The sequence below is a fragment of the Onychostoma macrolepis genome, chromosome 20 (assembly GCF_012432095.1).
Source record: "Onychostoma macrolepis isolate SWU-2019 chromosome 20, ASM1243209v1, whole genome shotgun sequence".
In the NCBI taxonomy this organism is placed as follows: Eukaryota; Metazoa; Chordata; class Actinopteri; order Cypriniformes; family Cyprinidae; genus Onychostoma; species Onychostoma macrolepis.
In genome coordinates, this window is record NC_081174.1 from 20,108,145 (window position 1) to 20,132,619 (window position 24,475).

General features: G+C 36.7%; 1 protein-coding gene across 5 annotated transcripts in view; it reads right to left on the minus strand.

Annotated features, from left to right (window-relative positions):
* Positions 1–23,323, minus strand: part of stxbp5a (syntaxin binding protein 5a (tomosyn)) — a 105,306-nt gene extending 81,983 nt beyond the window's left edge. For 2 of the 5 annotated variants that reach the window (XM_058756309.1, XM_058756308.1), the window contains exons 1-2: positions 22,044–23,323; positions 19,009–19,106 (exon numbers count right to left, since the gene is read on the minus strand). In XM_058756309.1, coding sequence (XP_058612292.1) covers positions 19,009–19,106; positions 22,044–22,181 — 236 coding nt within the window. In that variant the 5' untranslated portion in view covers positions 22,182–23,323. Of the gene's footprint in view, positions 1–19,008; positions 19,107–19,758; positions 20,352–22,043 lie in introns of those variants that run through there. The other 3 variants (XM_058756312.1, XM_058756311.1, XM_058756313.1) reach the window with 2 other exon arrangements.
* Positions 23,324–24,475: the final 1,152 nt, after the last annotated feature.

Here is a 24,475-nt window from a genome sequence, read left to right on the forward strand (position 1 = left end):
ACTTTACAATAGGATATGTTTTGTATGTGATTTTCTTGAGTTGAATGTGTACATCTGAAATGTTAATTTATACAGCGATATAAAAGGCTATAAATTGCATATTTTAACAACAGTAAATGACCAAATTCCACATGTGATTGCAAAAGGAAGTTATTACAAACACTCGATGGTGGCTTGAAGTGAGTTCTGAGTAAAAGTGTACTATTAATATCATAAATTGTCTTATGTAGCTTGATGCTAATATTAGCTCTAATGCAGCTGCAGAACAGGTCCAATTCTTCTTCATAATGCACTATGTTATAATACTTCATGTAAGGTCGCAAGAAAATGTTTTGTTGTATTTATTTAGAAATACTTTTGATAATAGTTGGGTAAATGTATACTGGGATTGAAGCGATGTGGCTTGGTAAACGTTTTATTGCCAGTATAAAGTCTGATAATGGCTGAATAAAAACAAAAGAATAATGATAAAAGAATAATAAGGATTATGTTTCCTTAAACTATTTTGTCATGCATTTCTTTATTTCAACACATTTACAGGTAAATCCTAGTATTTAAAATTTGTGATTAATTATGTGATTATATATACAGGTGCATCTCAATAAATTAGAAACTAGAATGTCGTGGAAAAGTTCATTTATTTCAGTAATTCAACTCAAATTGTGAAACTTGTGTATTAAATAAATTCAATGCACACAGACTGAAGTAGTTTAAGTCTTTGGTTCTTTTAATTGTGATGATTTTGGCTCACATTTAACAAAAACCCAATTCACTATCTCAACAAATTAGAATACTTCATAAGGCCAATAAAACATTTTTTTTAGTGAATTGTTGGCCTTCTGGAAAGTATGTTCATTTACTGTATATGTACTCAATACTTGGTAGGGGCTCCTTTTGCTTTAATTACTGCCTCAATTCGGCGTGGCATGGAGGTGATCAGTTTGTGGCACTGCTGAGGTGGTATGGAAGCCCAGGTTTCTTTGACAGTGGCCTTCAGCTCATCTGCATTTTTTGGTCTCTTGTTTCTCATTTTCCTCGACAATACCCCATAGATTCTCTATGGAGTTCAGGTCTGGTGAGTTTGCTGGCCAGTCAAGCACACCAACACTGCTTTTGACAGTGTGGGCAGGTGCCAAATCCTGTTGGAAAATGAAATCAGCATCTTTAAAAAGCTGGTCAGCAGAAGGAAGCATGAAGTGCTCCAAAATTTCTTGGTAAACGGGTGCAGCGACTTTGGTTTTCAAAAAACAATGGACCAACACCAGCAGATGACATTGCACCCCAAATCATCACAGACTTAACACTTAACACTGGACTTCAAGCAACTTGGGCTATGAGCTTCTCCACCCTTCCTCCAGACTCTAGGACCTTGGTTTCCAAAAGAAATACAAAACTTGCTCTCATCTGGAGCTTTGGACCACTGGGCAACAGTCCAGTTCTTCTTCTCCTTAGCCCAGGTCAGACGCCTCTGACATTGTCTGTGGTTCAGGAGTGGCTTAACAAGAGGAATACGACAACTGTAGCCAAATTCCTTGACACGTCTGTGTGTGGTGGATCTTGATGCCTTGACCCCAGCCTCAGTCCATTCCTTGTGAAGTTCACCCAAATTCTTGAATCGATTTTGTTTGACAATCCTCATAAGGCTGCGGTTCTCTCGGTGCATCTTTTTCTTCCACACTTTTTCCTTCCACTCAACTTTGTTAACATGCTTGGATACAGCACTCTGTCAACAGCCAGATTCTCTGGCAATGAATGTTTGTGGCTTACCCTCCTTGTGAAGGGTGTCAATGATTGTCTTCTGGACAACTGTCAGATCAGCAGTCTTCCCCATAATTGTGTAGCCAAGTGAACCAAACTGAGAGACCATTTTGAAGGCTCAGGAAACCTTTGCAGGTGTTTTGAGTTGATTAGCTGATTGGCATGTCACCATATTCTAATTTGTTGAGATGGTGAATTAGTGGGTTTTTGTTAAATGTGAGCCAAAATCATCAAAATTAAAAGAACCAAAGACTTAAACTACTTCAGTCTGTGTGCACTGAATTTATTTAATACACAAGTTTCACAATTTGAGTTGAACTACTGAAATAAATTAACTTTTCCACGACGTTCTAATTTATTGAGATGCACCTGTATATGTATGTATATATATATATATATATATATATATATATATATATATATATATATATATATATATATATATATCAGTGGCGGCGGTGACTTTTTAACGGGTATGCTGAGTGCTAAGATTAAGGACTCCCCCACCCCACCCCACCCCAATCGCTTTTAGGACACACTCAAAGAGGAAAACACCGTGGCAGGTGTCGATTTAAAAGTATGCACATTCCTACCTTAGGCTATTTGTAAATGAAATTCATCTCCAATCCTTCTTCTATCGTTTCAAGTTTATCCATAGTTATTCGAATGCTAGAAAACAGCTGATTTTCCAAGTAAAAACCACCAAATAACGTTTACACGTAGTTACGTTATGATACGTAATATTCAGAGCGTGGGGAGATGGGGGGGGATTTCCCTGCTCTACGTCTCTGCATCAACTGAATGAATCTTTTTTTTTTTTCCATTTATTTTTTATTCCCAGTGAATAGGAGTTAAAACTCCCACCTGGATGACAATAATAGACCATGCAAAATACAAAAAAATAAAAATAAAAATAAAATAAAATAATATATTTAAAATATTGCCAAGTAACGCTGCAAACAACAATAAAATCACAGAAGGACTTTAACTGTAAGCGACAAGTATACGGAAAACAAAGGTATTGTTTCCTATTTTTTCCTGATGTTTGTTATTATTTCAAATTTTGTATACATTTTTATAAACTTTTTTTAATTTATTTACTACTTAGGCATGTTGACAATAAATTAATTTTCGGCAATCGAGATCTGGCAGCAAAAGCGCATTTTTCCACCTGGAAAGTGCTTTGCGGACAGCTTACCTCGCTCATGAAATCACGCGCATAGCAGCTAAACACTGAAAACGCGCTACAATCCTGACGAGTCATAGCCACAGAGCGGAGGCGCCAAAGCTGCGGAGAATCCGCTTACGTAGATTTACAGAAAATGACCATTGTTTTCAAATAAATAATTTTACATACTTATTCCCAACACTTTATTAAACTTTAAGTCACATCTCAAATGACAAGAGATCAACTTATAATCATGTTTATATTCATTAGCCTGTGAACTCATTCTCTCAGACGGCCTGGGTATGCGGCGCATTCGCAGCTTATATGGACGGAACGCCACTGATATATATATATATATATATATATATATATATATATATATATATATATATACACATATATATATATATTAGTGCTGTCAAAATTAGCGCGTTAATGCAGGCGATTAATTTTTCAGTTTAATGTGTTAAAAATATTTAACGCCGTTAACGCAGGGCGGGCTAGTGTTGACCACCCTACACACAACTGCAATTGCACACACAAAGGCGCCGACGCATGCTGTAGCCTTTATCATTTCATATCAAAGCTTGAAAGAAACGATGTGCATACAACGTCGTGGTCAGTTAAGTCATGAAGGCGATTAAAGCTGCCTGTGCATGCATGTATTAGGCTATATGTTATATATGAGTCACATTTAAGAACTTTGAAATGGATTTCAAAACTGTCCTGGAGCAGCCCAGCATCTCTCTCCCAGATCTCAGCTCAGATCTCCCTCATCTAACACACCCGATTCAACTCGGCAGCTCATTAATAGAGACTTTAAGACCTGAAGTGGGTCAGAAAAGGTAAAGAGAGTTGAGAGAAAACATGATGTGTGTCAGATCCATGTTATGTTCAGCAGCGGCAGCTCTTAAAGAAACAGCACCCAAAATAACCTATTAACCCAGCTGCTGTGATGTCTGTTCATCAAAGAACAAAAGAAAAAAAAAAAAAAAAAAAGAGGAACTCAATAACGTTTATGTCTCGTTTGGATATTCAGAGGCTCCGTAGCATACATGATTACGTCATCACATTTTGACAACATTGATTGGTCAGAAGAAACCAATGCATTTCGTCCCTCTGAGCCAAACAGGAAGGATTGTTGACGCTTAGTCCCACCCCCGTGCCCAGATTGGTTCAAACTGTCACATATTCAACCAATAAACATAGGTTTTGGTCTTTTGAACCATTGTTTAGCGAGTTTCTTTGGAAATCGGACCAAACGCAAAGTAAAAGTAAAGTGTATCGTGCATGCATAAAAACAAACACAAAATAACACATTTGCATGCGAGCACTCTCTGAAAAAGCCCAGAAAAACACAGGAGAGAGCACTTTGGCATAAAACAAACCAAAAGCAAGGATGAAAAAGCAGTACATATCAGATAAAGCGCTGGAATTTAGGTATTCGCGTCGCGAGGCGATATCTCGGTGAAATCAATTCTGACGCAGAGTGCAGCCAGCGGATCGATCCATTTGGCTGTTTTATTATGTAAATAATACTTATATAGTTCATAAAGATCATTTGCACTATTTCTTTTCTGTTGCACTCTGTATATTTTGTTATTATAAAACACTGTTTCCATTTTCTTTACTCCCTAAATGTTTTTGGACACATCTATATTGTTAGTAAAGTAAATATACCTGTTTTTCACTGAAAAGCGCCTATAACAATATTGTAATAAATGGCTATAACTTGCTTGGGGAATGTTATATGTAGAAAAATAAATAAAAATTGGAAGTGTAAAACACACAGATACAACTTTCTAAAGAAAAAAATCCAAACTTAAGGAGTTTTTGTTTGAGTACACAGTAAAAAAACACCCAATTATTGCTTGCGTTTTTCTTAAAATCCTGGAAATTCATTAATTCTTAGAGAAAACAAATGGAAAATTGGGACTTTAAATTAGCTAAACTGAAACTTCAAGTTCTCCTGTTTATAATGATATATAGCACTTAATGTTGACTGCTAGAATAGGTCTGAAAAAACAAAGAAAAGTACAGGTATATCAGGTGCCCCAAAATTGTTCTAGGTCTTTAAGGGTTTATCAAAGAATCCTAAAAAAAATATCACAGGTCCCCAAAAATATGAAGCAGCACAACAGTTTCCAACATTGATTATAAATCAGCATATTAGAATGATTTCTGAAGGATCATGTGACACTGAAGACTGGAGTAATGATGCTGAAAATTCAGCTTTGATCACAGGAATAAATTATATTTTAAAGTACATTAAAATAGAAAACTGTTATTTTAAATTGCAATAATATTTCACAAAATAACATTTTTTTCCCCTGTATTTTTGATCAAAAAGATACAGCCTTGATGAGCAGAAGAAACTTCTTTAAAAATCTTTAAAAATCTTACTGATCCCAAACTTTTGAGCGGCAGTGTATATATATATATTTATATATAGAAATTTTAATCAAATATTCTTCTACGTCTCAAAGAGGGTTTTTAGCATGCTGACAGCATGACAGTAAAAACGGTAACAGTTACTGTCAACATGCTAAAACCCTCTCCGAGTACTTGCGTCACTAAATGCATCCCATTTAAAGCACCGCCGACACAGCCAACAAATTCACCGCCTTCAACAATAAATTTCAAGACAATTACTGTCAGAATACAAATTCACAAATGTCTCTCGCTATGAGCATCGCATTAAGACGATTTGTCAAGTTAAAAACTTCTTTCAACTTTAAAAAATGCATCTTAAGACCTCTGAGTTCAGTTCTACTGCATTCTATCTAGGTGCTAAGAACCCCGTCTCATGACGTCTGGTCTGTGAACAAGCCTTTAACCTGCACAATTTTACAGGGCGTACCATAACCAGCCGATTTTAAAGTTATCTATTTTGCACATTCCTAATGTGGACACTGTGGAAAAATTTGCATGTACAATAATTTCTCAAAAACCACCAGGCACTGTAGGTTCTTCCCTGTACCGTTCTATCCCTAATGCAATGAGGTTTGAGTGCCCTAGTGAATCTGATCAGATTTGTCTGAATTGGTGGCCCTTCCTGCAGTTACAAGTACAGTGAGTTATACAGTGACACACTCAATCATAGATGGCTACTGCTGTGCCATTATGGACTTAAACTCCTTTGCTTGAGCCGACCACAGCATACAAGTGCACATACACACACACACACACACATACACTGCTGCCAAGCTCTCCAGATGATGAGCCTCGCTCCTGTGGGTTACGTAAGAAGTGGCATAGGCGTCCTCGGGCAATGTCTGTGTGTGTGTATATATGTGTGTGTGTTAGGCTCAGCTCTACATGCCTGACACTAAAAGCAAAACAAGTCACAAGCACTAACACACATAAATAACCACCACAGCCATGTCACAGCCAGTATATTTCATATCTCATGTGGAATCGTACAATGGGACGCATCACTAGTTTAAGCATTCTCAGCAACAGTGTAGCATCGCTACTACTGATCGTTAGAGACAAGATGAGGTACCTTCGAAGCTGATGTGTAGATGATAATGTGTGTGTGTGTGTGTTACTCTTCAATATCCATTTTCCAATGGTCAATAGATGTTTCCGGCTGTGTCAGTAAGCTGAAAAATGTTGCCTTCTCAGGCAGTATACTGTGGAAGTCAGTTTTTGCCTCAGAGTACAAAAACTAATTAAAAGGTTGTTGAGATTTAATTTCTCATAATTTCGACTTTTTATGTCCCAACTGAGACTTTAAACTGCTGTTTGTGGTCAGAAAGATTTTTTTGATGTTTTTGAAAGACATCACTTATGCAAACCAATTTACAATAACCATTTTCAGATGTTTTAAAATTTAACTGATTCCTTTGATGCCAAAGCTGCATTTTCAGCAGCCATTACTCCAGTCTTCATTGTCACATGATGCCTCAGAAATCATGCTATATGTTGATTTGCTATTTCTTATTATTATTATCAGTTAAAGCAGTTGTGCTGATTAATATTTCTGTTAAAATTGTGATACCTTTTTCTGGCATTTTTTCAAGAATATAAGTCTTTGCTGTCACATTCATCAATTTAATGAATCCTTGCTGAATAAAAGTATTAATTTCTTAAAATTAATTAAAAAACATTTCTCATAATTGTTAATTTATCTTATGTAGCATACTACCTAATAAAATGACACCATCTGGTTGTTTTTTGAAGGAAGCATAAATGTGTCCTTCACAGCCCACAATCCTATTCCTGAAGTTCAGTGGTTGGTTGAAAACATAAGAACAGTTTCTGAACAAACGGTATACAGGAATAAATTAATTTAGAAATGTCATTATTTTCTGCATTTTTTGTCAACCTATGACTTCATGTCAACAAAGAAATAAGTATCTTTAAATATTTGCTTAGTTATGACCCAGACAGCAAGCAGTGTCGGCCCAGATTCGGCCCACATCTGGCCCGCATGGATTTCACGTGGGCCAGATGTGGGCCGGATTTGGGCCAACACTATGTTGCTGTCTGGGGACTAAAGCTTACTTGAATTTGTTGCATCACTAGATGTGATATTATGATAAGATAAGTTATCTTCATTGAAAAACATTGTCTGATTTGGACACAGCCTTCATATCTTTCAATGTCATTTAATTCAAATTTATTTATTACAAGCCCTGAACATGATCTGTTCAATAATCTGCAACCTATAATGGAGAACAGGCTTGATCATTGTGACATATGTCTTCTTTAGAAATAAATACCCTTCATTAAATTTGAAGAGATGATCATTGTGAATAAAATTATCAGACTCATAGTGGGTTATATTCTAAATTACAGTGATTATGACTGTCAGCAATCAGTGTTGGAGACATATTTGTGCACTGCAGCCGACAATCTCACAATCTACTTCAAAAAGAGGAAGTGCAAATACTCAGAAGACTATTTAAAATGTATCTTCTTTACCATGAGGTCATCACACCACTTTGTGCATGTGTGTGTGTGTGTCTGAGAGGTTGATCAATAGATCTGCGTGCGAGCCGCACAGTCTTGGGACCCGCGAGGCTAGTTGAGTTATGAGTCTGCCATTCTCTCCCCTCTGCGCTTGAAAATACAATTCTCAAAGGACAGGGACCACCCAAAACTGTCTGCTACACAATAACCACCATTTCACCACCCACAATTTAATTATTCAAATGGTAGACCACCAATAACAATACCATAGCCTATAAAATGTTGTTTAAAGCAGAAGTCTGTCATTTTTTTTTTAACAACAGCAAAAAAAATCCCAATACTGCAAATTGGCTCAACCAATGGAGTTTGGGGGTGGGATTATATGTTTGTCCGACCAACGGTAGACAGTGGGAGTGTTTCGTTTGGTGGTGCAGAAATTACACACCTTTGATGCCAAAGCTTAACAAAAAAACACATTCTCTCTCGGTCTCTGCTCTTATTCAACATCTGACTGTCGTGTCACTTTCTGCAAGCGAGCTGTGGGAAGCAGAACACTTTTGGGATCGCAGTGCATTTGCCCGCTGGCCTGAGACTGAAGACTCTCCTCTCCCTCCCTCTGCTCTAATCTTCTGGATGATTTTGCCAGGATTCTGCCATTCTGGTCTCTTGATCTGCCACTTTCAGTTATTCTCAACTGGGGAGATGTTTACACAACTGCAAAACAGATCTTCATAGCGCTATGCAGCTCACAGCTACAGACACACACTGTGTGGCATAAGCTACACATACCAATGTGCTCTCATTAGCATTCAAAGGTATTCACACATTAATTGTGCATCTAGCACATTAACATTTTAATATGTTTGAACACAGACTACATTTTACAATATCAATGCGATGATAGCATCTAAAACTTTAGATAAAATTTTTGAATAAAAAATTATTTGGATTCAATTAGCAGATTCAATTATTTGGAATTAATAGGTTGGTTTTATTGTAAACCAATGTTCAAAAGTTTCAGGTCTGAAAGATTTTATTTAAATTTTTTTATGTTGTTGAAAGCTGAATTTGAATGATCAAAATACAGTTTTAAAAAAACAGTACTACTGTGAATATTATTACAATTTAAAATAACTCTGATCTATTTTAATATATTTTAAAATGTAATTTATCGAATGAGTCCATTCGGGCCGGGCTCAGGCCATTTTTTGTTTTTTTTTACAGATCGGGCTCGGTCGGACTCTGGCTCATTTAGCCTCTCTCTTTTTATTGTGCCCATATACGCGCAGAGCACACATGGCTACTGTATGAAATATTGATTATATTATAAATAATATACATCACCTACTCAATACTCAACGCATATACGCACGCATTAGCATACAGGTGACAGTTGACCATGCAGAGCATCAGGGCTTAGAGCGTGGGAGTTACTAAAAGTTCTCAATGCTTCGGGAAAAGCTGCATTTTGGATCATCCATGCATTTGATGATGATCCTGACTCGCCATCTCCTCATTGGATGTGCCTTTAGAGAGAAATGCATCTTTAGGGATTTTATAATGAAAGAGTTTTTGTTTTCAATTTTAATTATTTCGTTTTAAAGTAGTAATTCAAAGCTTTCTATAGATACTATATTTATCAAGTCAGTGAGGCAAGTATTCTCTGTGTTTCGGTTTATCAGAAGCGCTCATGCTCAAAACCGAAACTGCAGAAAGCGCATCCTGTGTTTTTATTTTAATTTGTAAAAGCACGTTTGTTGATATTGTGAGTGCACACAAATAAAAGTAGACCCTTTACAGTTCCGAACAATGTAGCCTATTATTCTTACCTTTATGAGCAAAAATGACAGCGTATTTGGAAATTTTTCCAATGCAAGTGATCGCGCTGGCGCCTCCATGTCCTGTAAAGCGCGCTTCAGCTTTCACTCTCCGCACAAATGACTGGATATGCGTCAGTGCACAATTATCTAGGTTAAGCATTTAAACTAACATTGTGGAGCTGTTTTATAACTACAGGTGCTGGTCATATAATTAGAATATCATCAAAAAGTTTATTTATTTCACTAATTCCATTCAAAAAGTGAAACTTGTATATTATATTCATTCATTACACACAGACTGATATATTTCAAATGTTTATTTCTTTTAATTTTGATGATTAGAGCTTACAGCTCATGAAAGTCAAAAATCAGTATCTCAAAATATTAGAATATTACTTAAGACCAATACAAAGAAAGGATTTTTTGAAATCTTGGCCAACTGAAAAGTATGAAAATGAAAAGTATGAGCATGTACAGCACTCAATACTTAGTTGGGGCTCCTTTTGCCTGAATTACTGCAGCAATGTGGCGTGGCATGGAGTCGATCAGTCTGTGGCACTGCTCAGGTGTTATGAGAGCCCAGGTTGCTCTGATAGTGGCCTTCAGCTCATCTGCATTGTTGGGTCTGGTGTCTCTCATCTTCCTCTTGACAATAACCCATAGATTCTCTATGGGGTTCAGGTCAGGCGAGTTTGCTGGCCAATCAAGCACAGTAACACTATGGTCATTGAACCAGCTTTTGGTACCTTTGGCAGTGTGGGCAGGTGCCAAGCATCTCCATAAAGCTTGTCAACAGAAGGAAGCATGAAGTGCTCTAAAATTTCCTGGTAGATGGCTGCGTGGCAGCCCAAATCATCACTGACTGTGGAAACTTCACACTGGACTTCAAGCAACATGGATTCTGTGCCTCTCCACTCTTCCTTCAGACTCTGGGACCTTGATTTCCAAATGAAATGTAAAATTTACTTTCATCTGAAAAGAGGACTTTGGACCACTGAGCAACAGTCCAGTTCTTTTGCTCCACAGCCCAGTTAAGATGCTTCTGACGTTGTCTCTGGTTCAGAAGTTTAAAGTAACAGTAGCCCTTTTCCTGAAGACGTCTGAGCGTGGTGACTCTTGATGCACTGACTCCAGCTTCAGTTCTCTCCTTGTGAAGCTCTCCCAAGTGTTTGAATCGGCTTTGCTTGACTGTATTCTCAAGCTTGCGGTCATCCCTGTTGCTTGTGCACCTTTTCCTACCCAGATTCTTCCTTCCAGTCAACTTTGCATTTAATATGCTTTGATACAGCACTCTGTAAACAGCCACACCTTTCAGTAATGACCCTCTGTGACTTACCCTCTTTGTGGAGGGCGTCAATGTTCGTCTTCTGGATCATTGCCAAGTCAGCAGTCTTCCCCATTATTGTGGTTTCAAAGAACAAGAGATACCCAGAATTTATACTGTAGGGATGGTCATTTATTCAAACTCAAATGTAAATATTCTAATATTTTGAGATACTGATTTTTGACTTTCATGAGCTGTAAGCTCTAATCATCAAAATTAAAAGAAATAAACATTTGAAATATATCAGTCTGTGTGTAATGAATGAATATAATATACAAGTTTCACTTTTTGAATGGAATTAGTGAAATAAATAAACTTTTTGATGATATTCTAATTATATGACCAGCACCTGTATAAACTGTTAAAAATTGCAGTTAATTTACGGCAGAATTTCAACAGTATAATCCTGTTATGTTCAAAAGCAGTACATTACTGTTTTTTTAGGTTTTGTGAAATGACGTAGCTACAATATAACGACATTCTACTGTATTTATAACTCGAAGGAAATAAAACATTACTATCCAGTATTTTTGTAAACTGCAGTGAGCACGCGGGGACTTCATCCGTCTTGTTAACAGGTAAATTCCCCTTTGTTTTGCGCGATTTCAGAGACAAAATACATTCATTTGCTACTGCAACTAATCTGTATAGTGGATATCGGAAGTGACATTATCTTTTATTTGCTCTTTTCAGTGATAAACACGCCAAATATGTCATCATCGAGTGCAACTGGATTTCTGACTCTGTGACTCGGATTATATTATTCCCAATTAAAGGGTAAGTTTCATTCGTCATGAGATCATTCTTATGCAAAGTTAACTTTTCAAACACTGTTGCATTGAAATCACATTGATGTCTCTGTAACGTGCTGAAATGGCCGGTGTTGTTCGCTAATAGGCTAACAGGCTATCAGTTTGCAGAATTCGCTAATGTGTTAAACCTCCACTGTTTGAGAAAACAAACGAACAAACTCAAAATTTCGGGTGTCATTGTGATTGCAAATTTGGGCAAGCATGTTCTAGTATGACATGTTTATTCTAAGGGGGATTTTTACTGTTGTGCTTGTTTTGTTGTTTTTATGTTGGCTATGTTTTTGCATCAATCCAAGTTGGTTTTGTAGTTAAGTGATAGAATACGTATTAGCTGGATTTCTGAATGGGAAATCATATGCTTGGAGCACTTAAAAATGTAAACACGAAAGCTAAGTATGAGAACCAATGTTTTAAGCTAGCATGTTTGAAATTGAGTTTTTATTTACCATGCACTTGTGTGGACTTTCAGTGGATGGGTTTTCTTTGTTGTCTGAATATAAATGAAAATAAATTTTAAAATACACAATTTACAGTATACACATTTTGACTTAAAGATCTGTCCAGACCAGTCCATGTTGAAATGCTTTTCTTATGTTAGAAGTGCTGAACTCTGTGACGGTTTAAAATGATTTTAGTTTTCCTTGCATTCATTTGTAATCTGGCAATGTCAAATTAATGTTATGTCAATGCTGAAATTAAATACATTAAATGTGTTTTTCTTTTTAAAGGTTCAGGTGAAACACCAGGAAGAAGAATCCAGCACTGGATGATCAGCCTTGAGGAGCACATCATTTGTGAGGGCATCCAGCCGGCTTTTCTGTCTGGGCTTGCAGCTGATTTTTCTACTTTCAACAATTTCAATCTTCAATACCATGCTGAAGACGCATGCACGTTGGAATTTATTCAAAGGTTAGATACTTGGATGCATACATTCAATTCGCTTCACATTTTATTTGTATATCACTTTTTACAATACATATATTTTTAAAGCAGCTTTACAGAAAATGTATGTTTCATTGAAACATTTGGCCCTAATAAACAGGGAATCTAGCATCAAATAGAGAAATTTCCTATCAAATATCTGAGCCCCAGTGAGCAGTAGATAAATATGTCAAGGAAATAAAATGTCTATCGGTGGTGAGGTGTTGGTGGAAATCTTGAAAGGAAGCAGATTCATCTAGGACCCATCCTTCTTTAGCATTAAACTGATGATCATGTGCATATATTACAGTTCTGTCAGACATGGCTAAAATAGTAGGGTATAAGATGTGTTATGTCAGTGCTTGAACAAAGAGATATCTTTAATCTAGACTGAAACACATCATTCAGCCCAAAAGATCTGAGTGTTGGAGCTTGTTAAGAATGCTTTCCTTTCCTGACAAAGTAAAGCGAAGTGTTCTTGATACAAGAATAGACTTTTATATACTTTTAATATTTATATGTTATCCATGAGTACCCTTTTTGGTAAAACTTTAGAATAGGGACCACTTATTCACCATTAACTATGACTTTTCCCTCAATAAATTCCTAATTTGCTGCTTATTAATAGTTAGTAAGGTAGTTGTTAAGTTTAGGTATTGGGTAGGATTAGGGATGTACAGTAGAATAAGGCATTAATATGTGCTTAAAGGCATAGTTCACCCAAAAATGATAATTCTGTCATCATTTACTCACCCTCAAATAGTTCCAAACCTGTATGAATTTCTTTGTTCTGCCGAATACAAAGGAAGATATTTTGAAGAAAGTTTGTAACCAGGCTGTTTTGGGGCACCATTGACTTCCATAGTTGGGGAAAAAATACTATGGAAGTCAATGGTGCCCCAGAACTGCTCTGTTTCCCATTTATTCAGAATATCTTCCTTTGTGTTCAGCAGAACAAAGACATTCATACAGGTTTGGAACTACTTGAGGGTGAGTAAATGACAGAATTTTCATTTTTGGGTGAACTATCTCTTTAATTAATACTAATAAATGGCTAATATTCATGCTAATAAGCAACTAGTTAAGAGTAGGGATGTAACGATTAACCGCGAGCAGGTTGAAAATCGATTCAAATATGTGACGATTCAAATCGGTTGAGATGCGAAACAAATCACGATTCAATTAGGGTAGTTTATATGAATGCATGTCTGAGGGGAACTTGCTGTCTTTAGAAAAGTTTAGATGGTATTTTTCTTCTCATCTTGCCTCTGTATAATGCATATTAAAGTTCATAAGTGCAGCGCTGCTTTGTTTACAGCGGAAACCAAGGAAACGCTTAAAGCGCCACCTGCTGGCAGAGAGTGAATCTGCGTCTCATTCAGCTCGTCTGCTGTTTCTATGTATAATTTCACAAAACTGAAGTCATACCATTCTGTTTTTGCTTCAAATTTCGAAATTATACAGTCTAATTTAGGTTAAAAACTGCTCCTGCTGCATGTATGCAGCATCTTTGTTTGGATCATGATTAAAATGCAGTGGTTGCCTCTCATTTTAAATGGAAAGAGCACAGACAAAGCCTTATTTAGTTTTTATGAAGAGATTTCTTTTATTTATGTTACTTATTTATTTGATTTGGGGCTTGTTTTAAAATTTCAGTTTAGTTGTTATTTACATTTACATTATATTTACATTTTGTTATTTAGCAGATGCTTTTATCCAAAGTGACTTACAAATGAGGACAATAGAAGCAATCAAAACCAACAAAAGAGCAATAATATGCAAGTGCTATATTAGTATATTATTATAGTGTTATATTTCAATTTCACAAAGAAACGTGCAGCATTTTGTCCAAGCAATAATAAAAGAACATATTTAATTTATAATTTGTCTTAAATCTCATTTTCTTAAAAAAAATCATGACTTGTGAATCGAATCGTGAAATCAAAATTGCAAATCGAATCGAATCGTGAGTTGAGTGAATCGTTACATCCCTAGTTAAGAGACCCTAAAATAAGGTGTTACCATCTTTTTTTTCCTCTACACTAATTCTAAACACACACATTTGTTTTTCAGGTGGTTCATCGAGATAAATCCGGAAAAGGGGACCAAGGCTGGAGGAGTCATATCAAAGCGGACGAGGAAGGTCACACAGAAAAAGAAAACCGTGAACCCTCGTGTCTCCAGTTTACTTAAAATAAAAATGATGTTTTTTTTGTTGGACTTTATACAAGTATTACACACCACAGACCACACACACACACACTCACATCACACACATGTTTGTTTTTGTGAAAAGTGGGGACATCCCATAAGCATAATGGTTTTTATACTTTAAAACTGTATGTGCTATTGCCCTACACCAACCCTACACCTAACCCTACCCCTTACAGGAAACTTTGTGCTATTTCAGATTTTCAATACACTCCATTCTGTGTGATTTATAAGCGTTTTGAAAAGTGGGGACACGAGGTAATGTCCTGAAAAGTCACCTTCTCCTTGTAATACCTGTCATTATGCAAATTTATGTCCTCATTTATCACAAAAAAAACACACACACACAGTCTGTTGAACTCTTTTTTTTTTTTCAGGTATTCATTCATTTCTATTCACTCAAAAACATTTACTCAGGTGTTCTCTAAGTTTTTCACTTAATCTTTGTGTCCAGAGTTAATTTTTTGGACAGCCTGCATGACATATTATGAATTGTTAAAGAGTTAAAGCAATTTATTTATCATTTATACAGCTGAAATGTACATTTATTATCATAAATGTAATAAGCTTTGGGATTTATTTTACAATTTGTTTTCATTTTGTACCAATGTTCTGTAAGTCAGAATCTGATTGGTGGAATATTTTGAGTTTATTTCTGTTATGACCACTTCTTCCCCTTAAATTTTAATTATTGATCTTTAATGTTTTTTCTAAGAAAGTATATTTTTTTTTTAAATAAAGAAAAACAAGTTTTGAATCAACACTTTAAAGCTGCTTTACTTGTGTTACATTTCAAGTCACTATTTCAAAGGGTACAAATAGATATTAAAAACCAAGAAAATGTTGTCCTTTTTACTAGCAGGCCATTACTCAATAGCGTACACAATGGTATAGCATATTTGTATTGTAGTTCACACGTTGTTAGTTTAGTTGTGAAGAAGAACAAAAAAAGTGTTATGCTGTATTTGCAAAAACTGTAGCCAACTGTAAATTTCACCAACAGTAAGACAGTTAATTTTACAGTAACTTGCTGGCAACCGTGCTGCCAGTTCTTTACCGTTTTTTAATAAACAGTAGCCAACTGTAATTTTACCCAACAGTAAGATTGTTAGTTTAGTTGTGAAGAAGAGCAAAAAAAGTGTTATGCTGTATTTGCAAAAACTGTAGCCAACTGTAAATTTCACCAACAGTAAGACAGTTAATTTTACAGTAACTTGCTGGCAACCAAGCTGCCAGTTCTTTACTGTTTTTTTAACAGGACAATTTTTAACAGTGTAGATTTAATTTCAGACAAGTCGTGATGATTTGAGAAGGCTAAATTGATCAAACATAGGCTATGATCAACTCACTGTCTGCCACTGGCTACTTGATTTGTTACTTTAAAAAACAAAAACTTACATTTAAAGGGTTAGTTTCACCCCAAAATTAAAATTCTGTCATTAATTACTCACCGTTATGTTGTTCCAGACCCTTAAGACGTTCATCTTCGGAACACAAATTAAGATATTTTTGATGAAATCGGAGAGCTATCCGAACCTCCATAGACAGCAACACAACTGAAATGTTCCCAGGTCCAGAAACGTAGTAAATACATCAGTAAAACTCTCCATGTGACATCAGTGGCTCAACTTCAATTTTGCAACGCTACGAGAATACTTTTATTTGCGCAAAGAAAACAAAAATAACAATTTACTCAACCATTCTTCTCCCCCAAGTTATGTCTTCTGCCATTTTGGAGAGTACCTAAAAACGTGTTTGACGTAATCAGCGTTGTTTACGTTCGGGGGGGGACAGCTCGCACATGAACGCAATCTGCGTAATAAGCGTTGTTTACCCTTAGGGAAAAGCGTGTGTATGCGTTATAATACTTTCTAAAATGGCGGAAGATGCAACTCGGAGGAGAAGAATGGTTGAGTAAATTATGTTATTTTTGTTTTCTTTGCACAAAAGAAAGAAAAAAAAAGTATTCTCATAGCGTTGCAAAACTGAAGTTGAGCCACTGATGTCACATGGACTGTTTTACCGATGTGTTTACTATGTTTCTGGACCTGGGAACATTTCAGTTGTGTTGCTGTCTATGGAGGTTCAGATAGCTCTCCGATTTCATCAAAAATATCTTAATTTGTGTTCCGAAGATGAACGAAGGTCTTACGGGTCTGGAATGACATGAGGGTCAGTAATTAATGACAGAATTTTCATTTCGGGGTGAACTAACCCTTTAACGAATAAAAAAATGCTCCAAACATTTTTCTAAATTAACTTAATAAAATAATGAAACGAAATACAATCACTTTGCCATTTCATACAAAACTGAACTATTTTAATAGCTGAAACAGTAGTATAAGCTGTATAAGCTGGGGTCGGACTCGGGCCGAGAATTCTGATAAGCTGTCGGACACGGGCCGGGCTAGGGCCTGAGCGTCTTGGGCCAGGGCCGGGCTAGGGCCTAGATTTTAGGCCCGTGCAGGGCTCTAAGTCTCATGTGTCACATGTCACGTGATCCTTCAGAAATCATTCTAATATGTTGATTTGGGACTCAAGTAACACTTCCTATTATCAATGTTGAATACAGTTGCACTGCTTAATATTTTTAATAAAAGAACAGCGTTTATTTGAAACATAAATGTTAACTCTTAACTGTCACTTTTGATCAATTTAATGCATACTTGCTGAATAGAAGTATTAATTTCTTTAAAAAAATTATATATATATATATATATATATATATATATATATATATATATATATATATATATATATATATATATATATATATATATATATATATAGAACTTTTGAACATTTAAAAGGCTTCATGTTTCAAAAGCTGTTAATCATGCTTCATTGTCAATCCAAACACAGACATTTTAAAAAATATGTATCTACAAATATGAATGAGATAATATTGCAAATACTACAAAATACTATGAGATTTGTACCATGTATATCTGACCAGAAATACCAGCATAACCTAAGTCAGTCACAGTTTTGCTAGTTCATCCAAGATTTGTCAACTAACTCTAGGCTTGTAGCTTAGGTACAGAGACCAAAATCAGTCATAAAATCAAAGGTAAGACTTCATTCATACCATCTCATTCAGCTGAATCTTGAGATTCGTTTTGCACTGCCGATAGCTCGGGATGAGATGTGAAGAAAGAAAGAAAGGACGGTGCACTAATCACAATTTGGAGTCTCTTAGGGAGATTTTCATTTGCCCTCATCTCACGGCAGTCTGCATTTATCTGATCACAGTCGCTCAAAGAGGCTAAGTATCACCGAACTCCTCAGAGACCAAAGACGATCAGTTTCTAAAGAGGCTGTTCTCTGAAGAGCCAGCGCATGTATCAACTTCCACCAATATCATTCAATATCTGACAAAGGGAGCTGTTCTTCCGACTTGACTGACAGCAAATTATCCCATAGTGATGGCAAAAGAAATATTTTCAATTAGAGCTGCGCTAACTGTGAAAAGTAATGTCATGCCTCTGTGTGTACGAATGAGTCGTGGAACGTGGAAATTCATTTCAAAATCAAAGGCCATCTATCTGAATATAGAGTGTGAATGGAGATTTTGATTAGACAGGAAGTTCTTTGCCGTCTCTGAGGTGGGAATAGACCTTAGTGACTTGTTCAGTATAATTAATATCTGAATTTATGTACTAGGATCATTCATGAGGGTGATGAGAGAGTCACTGAACTAATGTGATGTGCCTTAATGATCCCAAATCCCAATCCAGTAACAATAAACGTCCTTTTACAAAAGACTTATGACGGGTCTGACTGACAAGCCATGACAGCGGATCAACTCAGTTAAGCACAACAACTGGCATCACTTTAAAGCAGATGAAGCTTGTTATGTTGTGGTGCAGTATAATGTAGTCACATTTCAGAAAGGCAAAACTAACAGTGGGTCATCCATGTCCTAATGAATTTGTTTTTAGCTTGACAATGCCCTTAAACACAACAGTAGTAACACCTAATAACACAACCGACAAAGAAACTAAATACTTACTAACAGGTTCACAATGCACCTGAAACAGAGCAGAGATTATTTAATTTCCATTGTGAAAAGGATACAATCGTAACGCTCCACTCTGAGTCCCGATGGCAAGGATTTTCTGGACAGGGTCGAATGCCATAGAGGAGGGCTGATAAGGGAAGCCATGGCGCACAGTCTGAGGATAAAATCAGAAAAGAAAAATGTTTTAAAAAGTACACAATGTAAAGCTTGGGGGCATAACCAGCACAGAAATTTACTTTAAAAATTCAGCCAGCCATTAAGCTAATTTACATTTTATTTATTTGTTTACATTTTTATTTATCTGTTTTTGCTTATGATGAATGTTTCATCATTTTTAATGTGACAGATGTTTTACAGTGTTGTTATTGTTAACTTTGTTAAACAAAGCTGAAATAAAAATACTAGATTAACTTATATCAGTTAGTTGCCAGGGCAAGATTTTCATTAAATTGAAATGCTAAACTTACCAAAACTGAAATAACAATACATTTAAGATAAATAGAAACACAATTCAAAAATATATAATAAATTCAAAAATAAATTTAATAAAATTCAAAAATATATAAATCAATATCACTAAAATAATACTGGCTTTACACTGTAGTATTTTTACAGTCTTGATTTGAAGTGTAGTGGTAAAGCATGTGTATGTGTGCAGCACAATGGAGTCAAACTTCCCCTCAGGGACAATTCAATATAAATTTCAACTGAATATATCCAACTATTTAAATACCCAGCCCTTTGAATTGCTCAAACAATCCTGATGTGCTATAGATAGACAAAAACAACAGGCAGTGAGAACAGACCTTGCTGCATTGTATCCAGATAACAACAATGGTTGACTACAGGTTTACAGCACTGGCCTCTGCTTAACAGCTGTCATCGTCGCACTCTATCTGTGTTTTAAAATTTAGAGGGTGCCTACACTGATAGCACTTCTGAGCATCAAGACGCACCTATAATGCTGTCTAGCTAAGCAGCTCAGTGTGTTTTGAGACGCAGCCTCTGTGTCTGTGTATGTTTGTTTAGTGGCTAAAGCGGGTTACGTAAGCGGCGCTCGCGGGGACGGGTAACCTGTCGACGAGCAGTAGCAACAAGCTTCACTTCATCCCTCCCATCTCTCTCGTTTCTCTTTTCATCTTTCCACTAATTATGAATTACATATTAACGTAATCCAGCGTTCGTATGGGTCTATTAAATTTCAACTTGACAAAAAGACCAAAGCCTCAGAAAATGCACCCATGTAACCTCGTTTCAAATTATTAGATTAGTGATTATTAATTAGAGAGCGGTATTTAAAGAAACAACTGTATCAATATCGTGCGTGTCACCATTTTTCTAAAAACGGAAAGATTACGTGAAAATTCCCTTCTCTTCAGAAATTATTTAGTGCTTAATAATAACATACTTAAAGATAATGCTATGTAAGCTCTTGAAAATAATTAATGTGGAATAGATTTCAAAACTTTCTCCATAGCACAATTATTAGACGGCGTCAACTCGTCAGGATCCTTGGTACAAACGCGTTACTTTTTTCCTGCCTTCAAAGACAGACAGCTGCGCGAGCAAATAGCATTCGAGCGCGGGTTGTGAAGAAGCCGTTTATTGGTTGGACCTACTGAACGAATACGCCCCCTTCAATGAACAAGTCGCTGTTCTGCTTGCCGTTCGTGATTGTGTGCTGAAAATGAGGTAAAATATTCTACATTTTTGACCTAAATGATAAAGTAATGCCCAGCAGTCGACAAACATGGAGGCGAAAATGAAAATTATGCTGTCATTTGGGATTTTTGTAGCGACTCAGCAGATCTCTAGATGCAAACTTTAATATAACGCAATAAGATTTGTGAACGACTCGGTGTTCAAAAGAATCGGCTGAGTAAATGATTCAATGACTCACTCATAACACAAAACGAACTTGTCGCCACCTACTGTAGTAACAAAGTAACCTGTAGCAATGTTGACTGAGCGAACCGATTCGAATCTTTGAGATGAATTAAAATCCCAGCTGCAGTGCTGTCATTCTCCTACAGTTTCCGCACACATGCATGTGGGTTTATAATCTAATATGGCATTCGTTTGGACGTGGTTTTGCGCGAAGCGAGATAGATGAGAAGAGAGAAGCCTCGACAGATAACCCGTTTCTCACCGAGAACTATTAACTCCATCCATTGTGCTGCCAGATCTAATCCAGAGAGAGCAGCTAAACCCTTCAGTACTTCAAATTTGGCCTATTCAAAACACACTGCACACTCGCAGTCTCAAAACCTAGACAACAACCTAGTGATCTGCCTACCTAGAAAACATTTGGGTACCTATCATGGCCCAAAATTATCCTTCGATACACATACAGTACAGCGGGTGCGTGTGTCCAAAAAGAGTCAAGAATGGTTCTGGGTTTACAAGAAAATACCAAAATGACACGTTAATCCCAGCACAGTACATTATGCAAGAAACGGGTTGTATATCCCCCCTCCCTCCACTCAAGCATCACAGCTTCATTCTATAACCACACATGATACAGACGTTTCAATAAAGTAGCATGTTTAACACTATGAGGAGGAGAAACGGAAGATATGGACAGCAAAAGTAAGCGTGTGGGTTCAAACGAATCTCAGTGTCACGCATGAATATTTTACGCATTTGTGCGCATTTTCCAAACACAGAGTCAGCTCTTTCCACGCACAGCTTGAGAAAAAAATCATTTAGTCTGGGTTTGAGGGGGCAGAGTATGATAGTACAGTGTGTATACAGGCTAACATACCAGCGTTTTAATGTAAAAACGCATTCCACCGGTGCGCAGTCAAAAGATACTGGACACTGTTATTTGCAATAAAACATACTTATGACATCATAACGCTTTCACTGATTAAAATTAGTTTTTTTTTTTTTTCATTACAACATTATGTGATGCATCGCATCTACCTTCCAATCAGAAAAGACACGCGTTATCTATATTCAGGCTATAGCCTATCTATATTCTAGTAAATCTGTGGGTAAAGTGAAAACAGCATGCACAAAGTGGCAAGGTTTATTAAAGAAAAACACACACATCAGGTGATGTTACACATTCACTTGAAAGCTTCCCCACCTTGCAGAGCTGGAAGTGTTCAGACTGGAGCGTCTCCGGGATGAGCTCGTTCTCCTTGGCCCCGAGCTGCGGGGATGTAGAAGGGGACGACACGGCCGTCAAGCCGTCCAGCACCTTACGGATATTAAACTTCTTCATTTTCCCCCCAGTGCGAGAGACGGAGGGGGACGGGAGCACCGAGTCGAGATCAGCCGTGGATGATGAGGGGGAAAGCCGCTCTCGCTCGTTTCTGCAGCACGTCTCTTTAAACCTCACATTTTAAAAGTGTTTTTCACCGTGTCCTCCATGGCTAAAAGCTTGGGTTGTGATCGTTGATATTTGTTGCTTTTTTATTAGCGTTTGTGAGGTGTCCGTTTATTCTGACTCGGCGTCCCGCTGCGTCTCAAATTCCCTCTATCCTCTCTCTCTCTCTCCCTCTCTCTCCTCGCTCGCTCGATCCCTTCTGCTCTCCACTCAACGCGGAAACACCGCTGCAGCGCCGCGCATGCGCACTCCAGACTGGATGACTACTGAAGCTGCCTTCCAAACGCTTTTCCCGGTGACCAGGCAATACTGTGGAGCGCTGAGTGAGCCTAGCGTCACATTGCAGAAATGAGGGGCGGGACTCTGCACCTGGAGCCGCAGGGATGCAGGATGGAAAGCGCATCAGCTAACACATAGCCTAACAATCATAATATGCATCAATTTTTTTAGGTTAGACTAAACGCTGTAAAATAGATTTGATAGGGGAAATATTTTTTCAGAATATGACTATTTTTTAAGGTTAATTTCTCCATAGGCACATATCTCACATTTTTGGCTAGAAAAAGCTACCCATGGTTGTTCTCTAGGAAGAAACAGGGCTCTCACGGTCATGGAAATTCTGCACATTTCAAGGAGTCAGAAATTTCTTGAGATAATATATGTTTCTAGTTATTATTGATATTATTTCTAGTTATAGTTGTTATTCAGCTCCAAAATATTTAATTGGGTTGAAATCTATATTATTAAAAAATATATATTAGCATCATTATTATTTTAAATCCTTACCTGGTAATCGGAACGAAAATGTAAAAGTCATAGAAATTCATTGGTCAAAATGTATTAGTGCAAAAAGAATAGGCTACTTGAAAACATGTTAATTTGTGACTATGTACTCCAATAGTGTGACACTGTATGGGGTAAGTTGTCACAATGGAACCTGCTGTTTAATATTAAACAGCATATTATTTTACCTCTGAAACAAGCATTTTCTGTAAAGCTGCTTTAAAACGATTTGTATTGTGAAATAAATGTGTATTGATTTAAGCAACATTAAACGGGAAATCTGTTCAAGATAAAAATATTATGTGTATAAAATGTATTTATAAACTAGTCTGAATGTATCTCAGTGTGGCTTCGTGTTAAATTGTTACACAAAAGCTATAACTATAAATATGATATGCAAATGTTAGTTTGCAGGATATAATTGAGGTATTTCTCATTTAAGACAGTTTGAAATAAACATGAATACACCACTACAGAAAACAATTAATTGTGCAATTGCAATTAGATTTTTAACTGAAAACTGATCATTATAAAGGTTTGTCAGCTATCTTGCTCAGTGTTTTCTTTCTTATGGCTGATGTAAGATAAAGAGAGAAAGTAGAGGTCACAATGGCTCAACCGTCAGTCTTGCCACTGCTGTTTAAAAGTGTGTCGCTAGCAATTGATTTAGACACCTGTCCCTATTTAATGAAGGCCAAGTTTACTCTTTGCGATCTGCAATGCGTGTCTGGTAGAGCCCGGTTTGTCTCTGTCCATGAGATGAAATTAGATTATTTTGGGGAAAATGTTAACACCACTTAATCAAACCAGCTGCTGAGAAGAACTGTACATGCCGGACAGCAAAATTGATCAAAATATTTATCCAATTCATCCAAATTAAAAATGTTTAACTTTGATTCAGTTCTAAAGGATAAAATCATCAATAAAAAGCCAATGCATAAATGTAAATTTAGGGTAACTATTCACAGTTTAGATTACATATACCTCATTATAAAAATAGGGTATTATGGCCTGATCAGTGAATAGATTTAAAATAAAAAGTTAGTCACAGTATATGTAAATAAAGTCACTGAGTACCCATGACAAGCACACTGATGAAGACAAACACTGAGGTTTGGAGATCCCTTTGATTCTCTACCCTTTCATACTGTAACGATGGAGATAAGCGTTGCATGCATTTCCTTATCAGGCCCTGGGAGAGGCTGAAGAGACCCTTATAAGGTATGGGCCGTCCTCGTGTACGTATGAGGCACTGACCAATCACCTGCTCGCTACACACACAAAACACTCCATAAACCACACACGGGAACATCAATGACTTCAATGGTTTCTCAATCACTCTGCTCCCTTTTATTCATGACAATAATAAGAGCGAGAGAGAGAGTTTAGTATTCAGCATTAAGTGG